Source organism: Schistocerca gregaria, unplaced genomic scaffold, assembly GCF_023897955.1.
Source record: "Schistocerca gregaria isolate iqSchGreg1 unplaced genomic scaffold, iqSchGreg1.2 ptg000473l, whole genome shotgun sequence".
In the NCBI taxonomy this organism is placed as follows: domain Eukaryota; kingdom Metazoa; phylum Arthropoda; class Insecta; order Orthoptera; family Acrididae; genus Schistocerca; species Schistocerca gregaria.
This window is the reverse complement of record NW_026061886.1, coordinates 12,272-27,242: the sequence shown is the minus strand read 5'-3', so window position 1 is coordinate 27,242 and position 14,971 is coordinate 12,272. Positions and strand designations below refer to the sequence as shown.

General features: G+C 47.5%; 6 protein-coding genes across 10 annotated transcripts; all 6 read left to right on the top strand.

The window, feature by feature from the left end:
* Positions 1-6: 6 nt before the first annotated feature.
* On the top strand, positions 7-2,589 carry LOC126313322 (uncharacterized). Its single transcript, XM_049992275.1, has 3 exons — positions 7-144; positions 250-464; positions 558-2,589. The coding sequence occupies exons 1-3, from the start codon at positions 58-60 to the stop codon at positions 1,735-1,737; spliced, it is 1,482 nt and encodes a 493-aa protein (XP_049848232.1). The 5' UTR covers positions 7-57; the 3' UTR covers positions 1,738-2,589.
* A 229-nt stretch (positions 2,590-2,818) lies between these two features.
* LOC126313321 (60S ribosomal protein L8-like) lies at positions 2,819-4,100 on the top strand. Of its 2 annotated transcripts, none has more exons than XM_049992273.1 (2): positions 2,819-2,874; positions 3,268-4,100. In XM_049992273.1, the coding sequence occupies exon 2, from the start codon at positions 3,273-3,275 to the stop codon at positions 4,044-4,046; it is 774 nt and encodes a 257-aa protein (XP_049848230.1). In that variant the 5' UTR covers positions 2,819-2,874; positions 3,268-3,272; the 3' UTR covers positions 4,047-4,100. The 2 variants fall into 2 exon arrangements, with proteins under 2 accessions (XP_049848230.1, XP_049848231.1); XM_049992274.1 differs by having other exon boundaries at positions 2,820-2,869.
* A 1,276-nt stretch (positions 4,101-5,376) lies between these two features.
* LOC126313320 (sestrin homolog) lies at positions 5,377-7,768 on the top strand. 3 transcript variants are annotated; one of them, XM_049992271.1, is made up of 3 exons: positions 5,377-5,696; positions 5,864-6,141; positions 6,308-7,768. In XM_049992271.1, the coding sequence occupies exons 1-3, from the start codon at positions 5,489-5,491 to the stop codon at positions 7,700-7,702; spliced, it is 1,881 nt and encodes a 626-aa protein (XP_049848228.1). In that variant the 5' UTR covers positions 5,377-5,488; the 3' UTR covers positions 7,703-7,768. The 3 variants fall into 3 exon arrangements, with proteins under 3 accessions (XP_049848228.1, XP_049848229.1, XP_049848227.1); XM_049992272.1 differs by having other exon boundaries at positions 5,861-6,141; XM_049992270.1 differs by having other exon boundaries at positions 5,379-5,761; positions 5,861-6,141.
* A 37-nt stretch (positions 7,769-7,805) lies between these two features.
* On the top strand, positions 7,806-8,506 carry LOC126313307 (uncharacterized). The gene is made up of 2 exons (XM_049992262.1): positions 7,806-7,917; positions 8,039-8,506. Exons 1-2 carry the CDS (start codon positions 7,815-7,817, stop codon positions 8,443-8,445), a joined length of 510 nt encoding a protein of 169 aa, XP_049848219.1. The 5' UTR covers positions 7,806-7,814; the 3' UTR covers positions 8,446-8,506.
* A 546-nt stretch (positions 8,507-9,052) lies between these two features.
* Positions 9,053-13,102, top strand: LOC126313299 (uncharacterized). Its single transcript, XM_049992255.1, has 7 exons — positions 9,053-9,158; positions 9,263-9,455; positions 9,541-10,589; positions 10,657-11,020; positions 11,150-12,320; positions 12,403-12,735; positions 12,818-13,102. The coding sequence occupies exons 1-5, from the start codon at positions 9,081-9,083 to the stop codon at positions 11,698-11,700; spliced, it is 2,235 nt and encodes a 744-aa protein (XP_049848212.1). The 5' UTR covers positions 9,053-9,080; the 3' UTR covers positions 11,701-12,320; positions 12,403-12,735; positions 12,818-13,102.
* LOC126313300 (cystathionine beta-synthase-like) lies at positions 13,096-14,950 on the top strand. Of its 2 annotated transcripts, none has more exons than XM_049992257.1 (5): positions 13,096-13,124; positions 13,203-13,309; positions 13,383-13,517; positions 13,588-13,667; positions 13,730-14,950. In XM_049992257.1, exons 2-5 carry the CDS (start codon positions 13,207-13,209, stop codon positions 14,804-14,806), a joined length of 1,395 nt encoding a protein of 464 aa, XP_049848214.1. In that variant the 5' UTR covers positions 13,096-13,124; positions 13,203-13,206; the 3' UTR covers positions 14,807-14,950. The 2 variants fall into 2 exon arrangements, with proteins under 2 accessions (XP_049848214.1, XP_049848213.1); XM_049992256.1 differs by having other exon boundaries at positions 13,207-13,309; positions 13,730-14,933.
* Positions 14,951-14,971: the final 21 nt, after the last annotated feature.

Below are 14,971 nucleotides of genomic sequence, written 5' to 3'. Positions count from 1 at the left end.
AGTAGCCAGCTTTTTTCTTGCTGTTGCCCAGTAAAACGGAGACACACTCTGTTCATCATGGGGAAAAAGCTCGATGGGTACTGGCGCACAATGAATCCTGCGAGCAAATATCGCAAGAAAATGAAGGCCAAGGAAATGAAGAAGGTAGGAGAGAAAGCCAACCACGAAGTCGTGCTTGTGTATGATGTATTACTTCTGTGTGAGATAAATGGACATGCACCTCAATACTAATCAGCCAATTAAACGCAGAATAAAGAGAAGAGGGAACAAGAGAGAGCGGCTATTCTCAGCCGAAAGAGCGAGGCCGTCCTCCGAGCAGAGTTAGAAATTGTCGAAAAAGCCGAGCGAGAAGGTCGTGCTGATGGAAAAATGCTACAGAAACGACGCCAAATTCGAGACATATTGACAAAATTAGAAAAAGAAAAGAGCGAAAAAGAAAAAGATACTGTAAAGGCACCATTAAGGTATGGTCAGGATAGTATTTGTGCTGATGTTTTGTGTTAAGGAACGTTGTTTTTTCTCCATGCTCTAGAATAGAATAATAACGCAAAGTTAAGTCACCAGGAGCTATCGAATATGTATCCAGATGCGAAAGGGTCCATTTATTATCATCCTATTACCAACCCTTATGGAGTGCCTCCTCCTGGAATGCCGCAGGTGTGGAAGGAGGACTATATTCCCGTTGCTCAGCGTTCTAAACTTCCGGCTGATCACCCTTTATATTCAGAAAACGTGCATGAAGACGTAGAAAACGAATGTGAGAGTCCTACTTGCGATAGTGAGCAAGATGATATTTCATCTGAGAGCAGTTTGGATTCAATTCCACCACCACCAGATGAGCCAGATTCGGATGAAGGAAACTGTCCATCTCCTCCACCACTAGAGGAACAAGTAGAAAACGCGGCCATGTATCCAGAAACGGCCTTAAAACCAAACGCGCATCTAATACTGCCGCCTTCGTTGTCCCCTGGCGAGCAGCAGAATTCGATGCACGCTTCGCCGAGCAATATACATCGAGACTCACCTGGAATTGTTGATCCGTCCTCTTTGGTTGCTAATGGTCAAATGCAGGGATATTTCGTCCCACCTTACATGACGCTCCCGCCCGCTCAAATCCAGAATTATCATTCAATGGCGCCCCCTATGTCTATACCTTGGGGGCCTAGCCCCCTTCCGCTGCCGCCAGATAACATGAACGGTTTCTTGTACCCGCCCATGCCGTGCCACCTTCCAGCGAACATGATGTTGCCTTTTAATGTAACTCCAGACGATTCCCAGAATTTGTCACCTCATTTTCTCAGGCAACCAAACGCGGAGGCGCCGATGTATCTCTCCGACGGCAGAGATTCGTCTAGGCGAAATGAACCCTTTGGTAACAGAATGGATCCACTTCTATCGTTGTCTAATAGCCACAGAGCATCCGCAGAAGCCCCTATAGGCAACAATTCACCCTGCTACGAATTGGCTGCCGCCAAAGATCAAAAAGAATCACCGTCTCCAGACGCTCCTCGGAATAGGACGCCTGATATGGCGAGCGAGGGGTCAATGCATCCCGTTTTGGTTCCTTCTTCAGTGCGAATCAAAAGAAATGCAACTACTCAGCGCTTCTCCACGCCTCGCGCCCCAGTTGTCAAGCCGTCAGACACCAGCGATGCTAAAACCGCTAAAAGCGATGAAGAGTATGACAAACTGATCCAAGAACTCAATCCAGCAGCAGTCTCTAGCTCGATTGGCTAAAACAGAACCAAAAAGCTTCAGCTCGCGACGCCTCGATGTATAGAAAAAAGCAATAGGCCATCATTTTGTATGTACACGTATATTAGCGACTTCGTTTTCATTTTTTTACAAGGCATAAAGTTGATGCTTTCGAATGTAGTCAATCACAGAGTCAGTAGTGATATACCTTATAGACAGTTTATTGCGGATGGCCCAGCGCAATTTGGTAGAACTGATCTCATCTTTGATCCATGGCACGATGACTCGAATGTTGTGGGAGTACCGACGTAAAATTTCAGAGTGATTGATGATTTCTTCAACATTATCGTCTCCGCGCTGGACGACTGCAACGCCATAACACCTAAGAATGGTATCTACATCGGCCCGGCTCCAAATATCCGCAATCATAAAGGTTTTCAATAAATCACTCCCGCAAACCAAATATATTTTTGGGCAAAATTTGAACAGGCGAACAAATCCTCTAGAAAAATGCTCAAGGACATTCAAGGTCTTGGTATAAGTTGGTTGTTGGCATTCCCACTCGTCCACCATAATGTCTGTGTTTTCCGTAGCCAACTTACACATGTTCAATCTATGTTCAGCATCCAGCAATTGATCTTTGTTGTAAAAAGAGCTCACAGGTGACAGATACATGCCGATCACATGGTTGTCTGGACAAAGGTTTTCTCGACACAGCTCTTTTAAAAAAAATACTTGTAAGCGAGGTAAGAGCAAGTTGACCAAACTACACACAACCCGGAGGCTCTGCCCTGTTCGAGCTACTAGTCGCTGCTCTTATCCAAGCAATGTCTAACCTCGCGAAGCCGCCAAAGTGTTCTAATAACAATAAATAAAAATTATGTATGGCATGTATGCGCACCGTACCGAACATTCGAAGGTGCATGTGAGTTATTGGGTTGAAAGAGCCGCAGGCTATTAAGACCGTTGGATTTTTGCCTGGGTTCGCGGCCCCTAGAAGTTTGGTGGTAGGAATTTCATGTTTAGTGTCTTCTCCATCAAAGTTCATACCGATACACGCTCTCGATAGATCGAGAACTAGTAAGTTGTTGCAACAAAATACTTTTGATAATTTTTTTTTATTAGTTTTGCGATTGATTTAAACGATCACCGTCCAAACTCCTCTTTACCTTAGGTACTGTACGTGTAGCCTTCTATCGCTTGATTAAGAGCGTAGGAAAAAAACCCCCTATATATACACGCTGTTATTATCCCTGTGTAAATTTTGCAATGACACCGCCTAAATCTCGTTAATATGCTTCGCTCTTTGCGTTGGTGAGTTATGTTTGCTCTCGCACGAAGAGGCCGTTTTTGTATCCCACCCTTCCAACCAAAGAGTTATTATGCCTGTCTGTTTTTCTGTCTGTTTTTAAGGCGATAGAAGTTTTATGCATTGATTTCGTGAAAACTCCGAAATTAGCCGCCCTTTGAAACAAGCAATGTTCACACAATGAACTCGGACTGATTACGTCCATTCTGGTCGCCGCTATCCCCTACACAGATTTGTACTAATTTTTTTTGGTTGAAAAAAAGGTATCATGGGTCGTATCATCAGGGCGCAACGTAAAGGTCGTGGAAGTGTGTTCAAGGCTCACACTCACCACCGAAAAGGAGCCAGCAAACTTCGAGCGCTAGACTATGCCGAGTCGAACGGATTCATCAAGGGTCTGGTTAAGCAAATTGTTCACGATCCTGGTCGTGGCGCCCCGCTCGCGCGCATTCAATTTCACAACCCGGTGTGTTACAAAAAGAGCGTCGAAACCATGGTCGCAGTGGAAGGCATGTTCGTTGGTCAGTCTATATATGCAGGAAAAAAGGCTAAGTTGACAGTCGGAAATATTCTGCCACTCGAATCCATGCCCGAAGGTATGATCATCTCCAACGTTGAAGAAAAGATTGGAGATCGAGGAGCTTTGGCGCGCGCATCAGGTAGATACGCAACGATTGTGGGTCACAATCCCGAGACCAATCGAACAATTATCAAGCTTCCGTCTGGCAAGAAAAAAATTGTTCACTCAAGGTGTCGTGCTATGATTGGTATCATAGCAGGCGGTGGGCGCACGGAAAAGCCACTACTCAAAGCAGGACGTGCATACTATAAATACAAGGCCAAACGCAATTGCTGGCCGGTTGTCCGCGGTGTAGCCATGAATCCAGTGGAACACCCTCATGGTGGTGGTAACCATCAACACGTTGGCCATCCCACAACCGTTTCCAGACACGCACCTCCAGGACAGAAAGTGGGTCTAATTGCGGCTAGACGCACTGGAAGACTTCGCGGTACACGTCTCGTTCAACAAATAAAATCTTGAGCATTGTACGCGCAACTCGATAAAAAAGTCATACACGTCTCTTGGTGATCCAAATCATCGCACACAAATTTTATTTCTGCTGTAGATATGCAAATCTCTAGTACGCACCTTTCTAATCAACGGGGTTACTTGTTTTCTCATACACAATATTTTTGCGTTTGACCAATGAATTTTTTTTCATCGCTCTCTTGTTTGCATTGAAGTGCAGCACTTCCGCATTTTGTCCGCTCTAGTACCAGCTGGCGCAACGTTTGCTATTGACTACGAGTACAGCGGTAAAGAGCCTTTACCGCTTCCTCAATTCTCGCGTTGTCGTTTATTTTTTCGCGTCGAGGTGATTTCAGATTTCATCGTACAGATTTCGCGTCTTTCTTTGTTTAAGAAAAAAACGAAGGGGAACGCAGGTGAAATTGCAATCGTTGCCAGCAGTGCTGGTCGTGTTGGCGCCGATGCTCTTTTGAAGAAGTACACATCTATTCTCCCTTCGGTCTTTTTTGCTACGTCCTTTTTCAGTTCTCGGCTCTCCTGCCCGGGTCAATTATATTCGACCACCCCAACGCCCGTTCGTTCGGTCCACTTCAGAGGTTCGGGAACTCCAATTTTCGTTGGAAGCCTAGACACTGCTTCTATAAGAGGCGTCCTCGAGTCTGAACCATTTTTACAAACGAAACACATAGTTTTCGCATCGAATGCGAGAAATAGCGCGCCTGTACGTGCTGCCTGGCGATGACTAAGCGTGTGCCTGCTCCCTCTAATTCTGGAAGTTCCGCATCGCCAGGTCGTTATTTCTACGATGCAGATCCCCACCATGTCAGTGGAAAATGCCGAATTGTTACAGATTTGGCTACCCTCGAAGGCGTCTCGAAAGTGCGCGCTACAGAAACGTCGCGGTCTAACACGACGAGCGCAACGCTTTCCAGAGTGACGCGGCGAGTGCCACGGCAGTCCAGTACGCGCGGTGCGCGATTGCCCACCAGAAATCGAAATTCTGGCACTCTTGTTGCAGGCTATATAAAACTTTTGGGAGTCTCGCCTAGGTGTCTTCGTCCGTACTCTCGCGAAAAGGCCGTCGCGCTCTTTTGGCAAAATCAGGGGTAGGCGTGCGGCACCCTTCTTTGCGGTGAGGCGCACGCGTTTCTTGGTCGATACGGTCGCCGTACCCTACAAAGTCAGGCGTCGACACGAAATGTATGGGCAATCCCGTCGGAGGTTCGGCGGAAGTGCCGCGCTGGCAGCGTGCGTCGCATCGGTCGCGGGTATAAATGCATAACCCTCTCTACACACGATTATGCCGATCAGATTTAAGAAAAAAATTTTAACTTTTTTAGGCAGTCATCGATTGCCAGTTCTTTTTTTGAGCAGCACATGTCTTTGTTGACTCTTTTCGGCGAATAATGTGAAGAGATTAACTTGCTGACCTCTTCTATGATAGACAAAGCAATATGAATATCAGATACCTCGAAGACGAAGGGGCTGAAATTAAGGGTAGCAACAGGCATATTGACTCTGATGAGGCTGGTCAAATGGTTTCGCCATCTTCCAGTTGGGAAAAAAATTACACGTACTGTGGATATGACAGGAATGGTGACGACTTTTATGGCGCAGATTCTTTGAACCTAGGTCATTCCACTGTGACATTGGACGAAGAAGGTGCGATTGCTGTGGTTTCTCTGTGGGTGTAGGATATGTCGTGTGATTATGCAGGGGTGAAATCTGTACGATAGAGCGGTGATGTGATACCGCAGAGCGATTTTACCCGTTTTTTAATTTTTCCATTTTCTCTGACATGTGGTTAATCTGGTTGTGTTCTCAAGAAGACGATAGCGCTATTGACGTCAATTCCGAAGTTTGGGGGTCTGACTCAAGCTTAAGAAGATATTTTTCGATTCAAAACCAATGGGGTAAGCTGTATACTTCTGAAAAGGTTAGTCGGAAAATTATGCTCGACTCGATGATCAAGCTCTTGAATACGATCCTCGAGAGCGACTTGGATTTGTTTATGCAGTTTTTGCCGAAGATTTTGTATTTTTCCGTGGAGTCTCCTTTTTCGGACATTGAGCACGCTTTGAAGGAGTTTTTGGAGGTCAAGGGGGAGGTATGTCAGGGGCATGCCCTCGAGTGACGTGGGGTATCCGTCTTTTTCATGGGATGAAGGGCGGTGGACGTGCAGCGGGGCGCGTTGCTCACGGAGTGATGACGTCCGCTGGGAATTACAATGTGACGACGGTGACAAGTTTTTAACTGTGTTTTTTTTTTTCAAGGTGTTTAAGAGAGCGAATATTTTGATTCCGGAGGTGTCAAAGCCGTCGCGTTACTTTGAGGACCAGATCTTGCCTATTGAAACGACGATCGAGCCGCAGGCCAGCGTCTTCAAGGAGGTGTTTTTGACGGCAGGAAGAGTGACTCACTTGGATAGGATTCTCGCGTGGTATCCCACGTATTGGGTTGATTCGGTCGCGAGTTTCAATTACATTATGCGCGCAGATGGACCGCTTCCTCACTACATTCGCAATTATATCGCGATTCTTGCGTCCTCGCAGTTTAGGTGTTATTACCTGGTTATGCAACAAGAGCAGGAGTTCTTGAACAACCGGGGGAGCCCGGAATGGCTGAAGTCGACGGAGAACTTGCCGCCGAAGCTGCGGAACCTGCTGGAGGTGAACGCCATCTTGGCGCACCAGCCTTGGCTGATAGAGCCGAGGCACATTACCAACTTGATTTGTCCGGAGGCTCCGGTCAGTCGATGGAGCATGGCGGAGCTCGTTCACGCCTTCGTCATCATGGCGACGTTTCGGACGTTATCGATTATTGCGCTAGCTATGGGCGTGAATTTGGAGTTTGACTTGCTAATGAACGCCAAGGCCAACCCAGAGTATTTGACAGTGGAGCCCGGACCGGAGGCCGAGATCGCTGACGACCAGCAGAACGGAAGGGCCTGTCAACTGGCGCAGGATTTGAGCAGTAGCGAGAGAAAGGGTCTCGGCCCCGAGGCGGTCGACGGTACGACTCCTTCTCACTATTCGGAGGAGCACCGCGTCGCCAGCCAGAAAGGAAGCGTCGAGAAATCGAAGAGGCCGGACGCGGGTAGCTCGAATGAGTCAAAACCGTCCCAAGAAAACTGGGGCGGGCTCAAGAAATACCTGGGATCTCACACGATGGAATACCGAGATTTTGATGTGCACAGCAAAGACTATAGTATTTTTCACATTCAAGATTACAATTGGGAAGAGCAGGGATACGAGCTTTTGCAGCATTACTACGGGGGTGCTTCCTTGCTCGACAAGCAATTCACAACCGTCGCCGAGCTGAAAGATCAGCCCATCGACGAGTTGTTGGACGACTGCGCCGACCTAGCACCCATTCGAAGATCGGTTTGGCACTACGCTCAGCGACTGCAGGGACTGCTTCAGGACGATTACAATTACGCCGAAGTGAACTCCGTAATGGGCATCAGGCTGAAAACGTTCGTGAAGCACCTAGTATGCATGCCATACAATTTGATAGAGCAAAAAGAGCTTATTTGTAATTTTAATTTGAGCCCGAAAAAAAAATGTTATTTAGTACTGCTAGCGGCAGAAGCAAGGAAAAAATCGGAGCTGATCTACGCGTTTCATGCGATCACTAAAAATATGGCCCTCAGAGAGGGAGGCATCTGACCCTTTATGACAGAAGTGTGTACCATGTATAAAATACAATCTCGACTCTTTTTTTTTTTATTTTAATTCTCTGAAAGATTCATTTTACTCTGAGAGGAAGCACGCTATCGCAATGCAGATCTTTGTAAAAACCCTAACGGGAAAGACCATTACTTTAGAGGTCGAGCCCTCTCAGGACATAGCCCACGTCAAGCAATGCATTCAAGACAAAGAGGGTAAGTACCATATGTGCGCGTTTTAAAGCGTCGGAACGGTCAGAGTCGAAGCTGAGCACGGGGCGCGAGACCGACGTCTGTTTCCCAAGATCACCCCTATTGATCACCTTGTAATCTCTAGGTATCCCCGTCGACCAACAACGCTTGATATTTGCCGGGAAACAGCTAGAAGACTCCCGCCTGCTGAGCGACTACAACATCCAAAAGGAGTCGACGCTGCACCTGGTGTTGCGTCTTCGTGGTGGTAAAAAGAGAAGCAAGAAGGTGTACAAGACACCCAAACGCGTTGCGCATAAGCATAAATCGATCAAACTCGGGATATTGAGACACTATAGAGTCAATGAAGACAACAAGGTGGAGAGGTTGCGCGAAGAGTGTCCCGCTCCGAATTGTGGTCCCGGCGTTTTCATGGCCAGACACTTTAATCGCATGTATTGCGGGCGATGCCATTTGACCAATTTCTTTGAGACGACCGAAGTCCAAAAACCGAACAAGGAAAAAAGCTCAAAAGCACAATCTAAGAAGTAAAAAGCGAAATGTCTTCGTCTGATGACAGAAGCTGCGAATAAAATCCGCGCGTTCTACAGAAGATCCCCCGGCTCGAAGGCCACGCGTATCTAAAGGGGGTTTTTTTCACAAAACTTTTTCAAAAAATTTTTGATCAGATGGCCCACAAAGACACAGGACCATTTCGTGCGTCTATCCAAAGGCGCTTCTTATGGTATCTGACACAAAACGCATACGGATGCGGCTCGGGCATACGGCCGATTCGACCGGCGGCGAGTCATGAGTTCGCTCAAGCGTCTCTCTATCGCGGCTCATTCAAACTATGAAGTGCTTCTCCTGCTATCCTCGCCCTTCCGCTTGAAGCATGCAATTTTCGAGTGCTTTACCGCGCGTGCGTCGATGTCGCTTCGCTGCAAAATTTTTTTTTGAATCGGCGCGGCAACGTGGCGCCCCTTCTCCGTGAGTCCGCATTTGATTTGCTCGCTTTGAAAAAGAGCCGAACACGGATTCAAACGTTTAGGTATAGAAAAGAGGCGGCGGCTGAATCGCACCGACGAAAAACAAGTGCGTTTTGACCAATTTTTGCAAAAAAATATCTTGCGTTCAAAATTATCTTTGACCTAGTGCGCAATGGACAGTTAGTCATCATCAGACGTATGCGGGGTCTCTTTTTCCGTTTTCGTCGGAGAAGCGGCTGCTGCGAGCGGGCCGAGTTTGCGAAGGCTTCGGGTCAGGTACATTTTTTGGTACAGCATTCATGTTCTCCGGCGCCATTGGTGCTGCTTGGACGATGTTCTGACTCAAAGCCGTTTCTCTTGAATGCGCCCTATTGATCCAGCGTGTGGCGGGCCGCTTCGCAGTTGGCGGAAAGGATGCGCTGCCTGCCAGATGGCGCGTCGAGAGCGACATCACAAAGTATTTGGCCTTGGGCCTGTGCGGGACCATGTGCTATTGTGTCAGCGTGGCCAGTGTGGTGAAGCCAGCTGAACCACCCGGGTCCCTGAAAGAATTGAAGGAGCAGGCCGTCAATTGTACGGCTCTATATTTTTTTTTTGTGTCGAGAACTGTAGCACGGGTTCGGACATGACGCTGACAAGAAACGGATTTCGCTGAAAGTGATGGAATTGATGTCGAGAGATAGAGTGCCTTTTCAGGACGTTGAAATGTTGATTGGAAAGGTTTTGAATTGTTTGGATAGATTGTCGGTCGAAGAAGTGTTGAGTGATTTGGCCTATGTCTACGAAACCATCAAAAGCATTGTTTTGTTTTATCAACAGCTTGGAAACATAGAGATTGCCTTAAATACTCAGGAACGATTTTTACGTTTTTGCGAGAGGGTTGACGTTTTACAAGTCAATCCGGCCATTCTGGTGGCCGCGTTGAACGAGATGGGCGATTTGCTTTTACAGGGTCGTCAATTTGCAAAAGCTAAGGCCTATTTCGTCCAGACAATCGAGATCGCGCGGGATATCGATCCGGCGATCATTTCTGAGTCTCCTTCGATGCTGTTAAGTCTTTCTGCAGCTTACGGATTTTTGGCCTTGTCTCGAGTTTTGTCCGGAAGTCAAACGGATCCCCGTCCGTCGCTCGATCTCCAGTATTCAATATTGCAAAAAATTCTCGAATGCACCGAGATCCAGTTGTCTCAAAAAGTGACAAGCATGATTTCGGCCGTCAACACGCACCTGTTGATATCTGCGGCGTATATCGAAGAAAAAAAAAAAAGTGAGGCGATCGAATTTTTTGAATTAGCTGATTCGCTTTGTCATCAATGCATTAATCGGTCGCTGCACGACCAGCCCTTGCTCGCCAAGTTGTCTCTGCTCAACGAGCACCTTCGGCTCAGATTCTCCGCATTCCTAACTCAAATCGGGGAGCTCGATCGAGCGGAGGCGCTGACGCGAGAATTGATCAATTACCAAACCAACACATACGGCTCAAATGCGATTCAGCTGATTACGAGTCTGACCAATTTGGGAGTGATTCGTTATCAGCAGAAGCGGTATCCGGATGCCTTGGATGCACTCCAGTCCGCTCTCGAATTGGCAAAAAAGGTGCCGCAGCCGGAAAAATGGATTCGAGATACACAAAAATTGCACACTTATTTGGCTCAAACCTTCCAAGCTCTAAGCAACTTCGAGATGGCTGAATTCTATCTCAGCGAGGTACTGTAATTTTTTTACTTTTGAACTCTGAAGCTTGTCGCTCTGCATCCTGACCTGTTTCAATTAGTCGCTCGACCTAGTCTCGGAAGCCTATGGAGACGACAGCGAGCAAGCGGCCGAAATTTACCACCTTTTGGGTAAGCTCTCTCGCGATCAAAAAAGTTACGAAAAGTCACTCAAGTTTTTCCAGGCATCGTATTCTCTTTGTAACCAAATCCTCGCGCCAAGCCACCCGTTGACACACGTCGTCATCGACCACATGGCGGAAGTCATGATGATTCCAGAAGTGGGCAGACTCGAGGAGGCGGAAGAGCTCCTGCGAAAATCTCTGAGCGACCGCCGCAAGGCGTTCGATGGCCTCTCGCCGCAAGTCATCTCGTGCGTCTCAAACCTGGCCAATTTGTACCTGCGAAGAGGCGATTTTGAAAAGGGTACGCACCGGACCGACCCGTGCCAAAAAGAGACGAGGCTTATTCCAGTCGAAAAGACACGACTTTTCGTTGCTGCGCACGAATCGGTGTTTAACAGCTATGTTTCTGTGACTGACTTTTTTTTTTTAGCGGAGTTTCACTTTTCGCAGTTACTTCGGCTCTCTGTTGACAAGCACAGCACGGAGTGCCATCGAGATGTCGCCCTCGCGGAATATGGGATCGCCCGCAGTCTCATGGGTCTGAGTAACCCCAATTCTAGGGAGCACCTGGAGCGTGCTCTGAAAATTCAAAAATCCCTCCTTCAATCCGCTGGTTCCGAGCGGTCTGCGGCCGACGTTCACTTGTTGGGCTGTATTCTCTACTTCCTGGGTCGCTGGCATTCGGACGCAAGGCACTGGAGGGCAGCCTACGCTCTTTACGAAGAGGCGCTCACCGAGTTCGAAAAGGCCAATCACGAATCGTCGCCTAACGCAATTGACGTTCAAGTGGACATGGCTCGTGTATTGATAGGTCAAAAGGATTATTTTGGTGCGCAGCGGCGTTTGGACCGCGTGTTGAAGGATCTGGCCGAAGAGGGGAGTCAAGGGATTTCCAGGGTGGACAGGCGGTCCATCGAAGAACAGATAGTTGGGATGAAGGCACAATTGGACGCTTGGAGAGGGGCGCCCGGCGGTTCGTGAATTCAGACGGCGTGTTGTTGTTTTTTGGCGATATGGGCGCGATAGCGAACAGGGCTCATGACGTTAGGAAATGCGCGTATTGCGTACACAATTTTCGCGTCTGAAGCAAAAAAAAAAAAGTGTCGATTCGAAATTGGATCGTTTTATTTGCAAATTTTGGCTCGCTGAAGGCTGGCCTGGCGGGAGAGTGGCGTCCATTTTGGAGAGAGGGCGCGCGCTCGTGTGGGCTATTTCGTCGGCAGCGCCTTTGTATTTGGCGTCACTGAAAAGGGGGGTTCTGTGTTTTTGTTGGGACGATAGAGAACGTCGCGAAGCGGTTTTTTTTTCGCATAACGCCGCGCGGAATTTGTTTGATCGTTTTGCCTCTCGTTCCTCTTTGGTTTGAAGCAGTATTTTCGCCGGCTCTGTTGGTTTCGGGTGTTATGGCTGCAGTTACCGACGAAGACGAGAATTCGGTCTCGGATCGCTCGGAAGTCTTACTGGACGCCCTTCCTTACGTTGACAAATACGACGAGTCTGATCAATCTCTCGTGTACGGTTTGCTCCGCAAGGAGTTGAGTCACAAGGCGAATGCGAAGAAGGAGCGCTTAGAAGTTGTGCCGTACGAAGTTTCGTTTCAGGTAGAGTGTATTGAAGGGGACCCTTAGTGAACACGGTTTGGCGCGTTTTCTGACCTCTTTTTTTCACTGTCGTGCGAGGTAGTCGGAGGCGCTGAAGGCGGATTGGGAGAGAGTGAAGGAATCAGAGGGTCGGAATTTTTCCTCGCCAGGCGTTCGGACGAGCGACCAGAGGTTGGTGGAGCCGAGCGCCTCTGCCCCGTTGGAAGAATGGGTGGCTGCGGTGGACCAGGCGAAGATCCAGTTGGAGTACCTTAGGAACAAGAAGGAGCTGTTGGAGCTATTGGAGTCCTATGGTGCCAATTCGTGGATTGCGTACAACAATCAAATAGAATTGTTGAAGTGCGCGTTGCAAGAGGTACTAGATGAACAGGAACGGAAAATCGAGCAGGTGAACGCGGAGAGAAGCACGGCGCAGGTACGTTGTGGAAAATACGCTGGATTGAAAGAGAGAGGGTGCGCGCGCGAACAGAGACTAAGAAGTTTCATCTGAACGAAAGGCATCGGCAAGCGCCATGTTAGAGAGAATTTGGGGCCAATGGAGAGAAGTTGTAGAGAAGAACGTGCAAATAGACGCATCTTGTCAGATTTTGAAGCTAGAAATTGACGAGATGAGCAAGAGAAAGGATGTAAAAGACCCAAATGACTGCGACGGACGCGACGAATCGGGCGTTGAAACTTAGCATGGCAAAAATATGTATTCCAAGAAACAAAGACCTTTTATCACAGAGAATATCAAAAAAAAAAAATAAAGGAAAAAACCCGTTTTGGCTATCACAGTTCAAGCTGAGACATAATTAGTTTGAGGTACTCGGTTTTTTATGAGGGGAGAGACGTAGGGATTTCTTCTTGCGCACGGGTCGTGTTTTACTAAGTTATGCGTAGGAAGATGGCCGAGGGCATTCGCGACACTGTGCTGGATGTTATTGGAAACACGCCTTTAGTTCGCATCAACAAAATCACCGCATCCGAAGGCGTCAAATGCGAAATACGTAAGGAGGTGGGGAGTGAAATTTGTTTATGTCTCGTCACGCAATTCAAAGGAAAATGACCGACATTTCCCAGTGGCCAAATGCGAGTTTTTCAACGCTGGTGGGTCTTTAAAGGACAGAATAGGTAAAAGGATGTTCGAACAGGCCGAAAAGTGCGGGCGCATCCGACCTGGAAATACCATTATTGAACCGACGTCTGGCAACACTGGTGCGTACGGATATAATTGAACGAAGCACCGAAAAGAGCGGGTAATAAACTTTCGTGCGAAAATCAAAAGGTATTGGATTGGCATTGTGTGCGGCAATCAAAGGCTATCGGATGATCATTACTATGCCTGAAAAGATGTCAAAAGAAAAGGTAGCTGAATTTTTTTTTTTTTTTTTTTTGCGCATTCGAAAGACTGATATTTTTTTTCAAAGGTAGACCTATTGAGGGCGCTGGGTGCAGAAGTGGTTCGAACGCCCACGGAGGCAGCGTGGGACGCTCCAGAGTCTCATATTAGTGTGGCCCAAAAGTTGAACAGAGAGATACCCAATTCTCATATCCTGGATCAGTATAGCAATCCGGACAACCCGAACGTTCATTACGAGACGACCGCAAATGAGATATTCAAGCAATGCAATCAAAGGCTGGACGCGGTGGTTATAGGTGCCGGAACAGGCGGGACCATCACTGGCGTCTCCAAGAGATTGAAGCAGCTTTGTCCAGACGTCCTGGTGATTGGCGTGGACCCAGAGGGCTCCATCTTGGCGCACCCGGATTCGTTGAATGGAGAAGTCAAAAGCTACAAAATTGAGGGAATCGGATATGACTTCATTCCGAAAGTGCTCGACAGGAGCTATGTAGACAAATGGTACAAAACAAATGATAAGGACTCGTTTATCATGGCACGTCGACTCATAAAGGAGGAGGGTCTGCTGTGCGGTGGGAGCAGTGGTGCTGTTATGCATGTCGCCATTGAGGTTGCAAAGAAACTTTCGGAAGATGCTAGGGTTGTTGCGATTTTACCGGATTCAGTTAGAAATTATATGTCTAAATTTATTTCAAATGAGTGGATGGCAGCAAATGGGTTCTGCGAACTCAAGCCAAGCCCTTCGCTTGCTTCTCTTCCCTGGGACCAGAAGATCTCTGATGTTTATCCGTCTCTTAGGCCCGTGTCCATTTGTCCGTCTACGACTGTTGACCAAATTCTGCCAATGTTGGCGCGCGACAAGGCGGACCCCGTACTGATTGTTGATGCAGATGAAAAATTTTTGGGCCTCCTCACCTCGGAGAACGTCACCCATGCTATGCTTTGGCAACAGGTAAAATTGGACGACCCAGCCATCAAATGCGCTCTGAAGACCGTTCTGAGCGTTTCTTTTGATGAACCTGTACAAGAACTAGCAAATAAACTGGGACAGGAACATTTTGTGTTGGTGACTGACGGAGGAAAAGTCAAAGGAACTCTGACGGCGGCCGACCTTCTGAAATGGATCAACAAACAAATACAGTAAACAGTTTTCTGAAAAAGTGCAATTTTCACCCAAATATTTAAGTCAACTCCTGACCAACTCTTCTACTCACGTCAGGACCCTCTTGATCATAAATAAACCGATAGTTTAAAATAAACTGTCAAAGTCAGAAGGCATTTTTTCAAAATATCTATAAATATCTTTTTT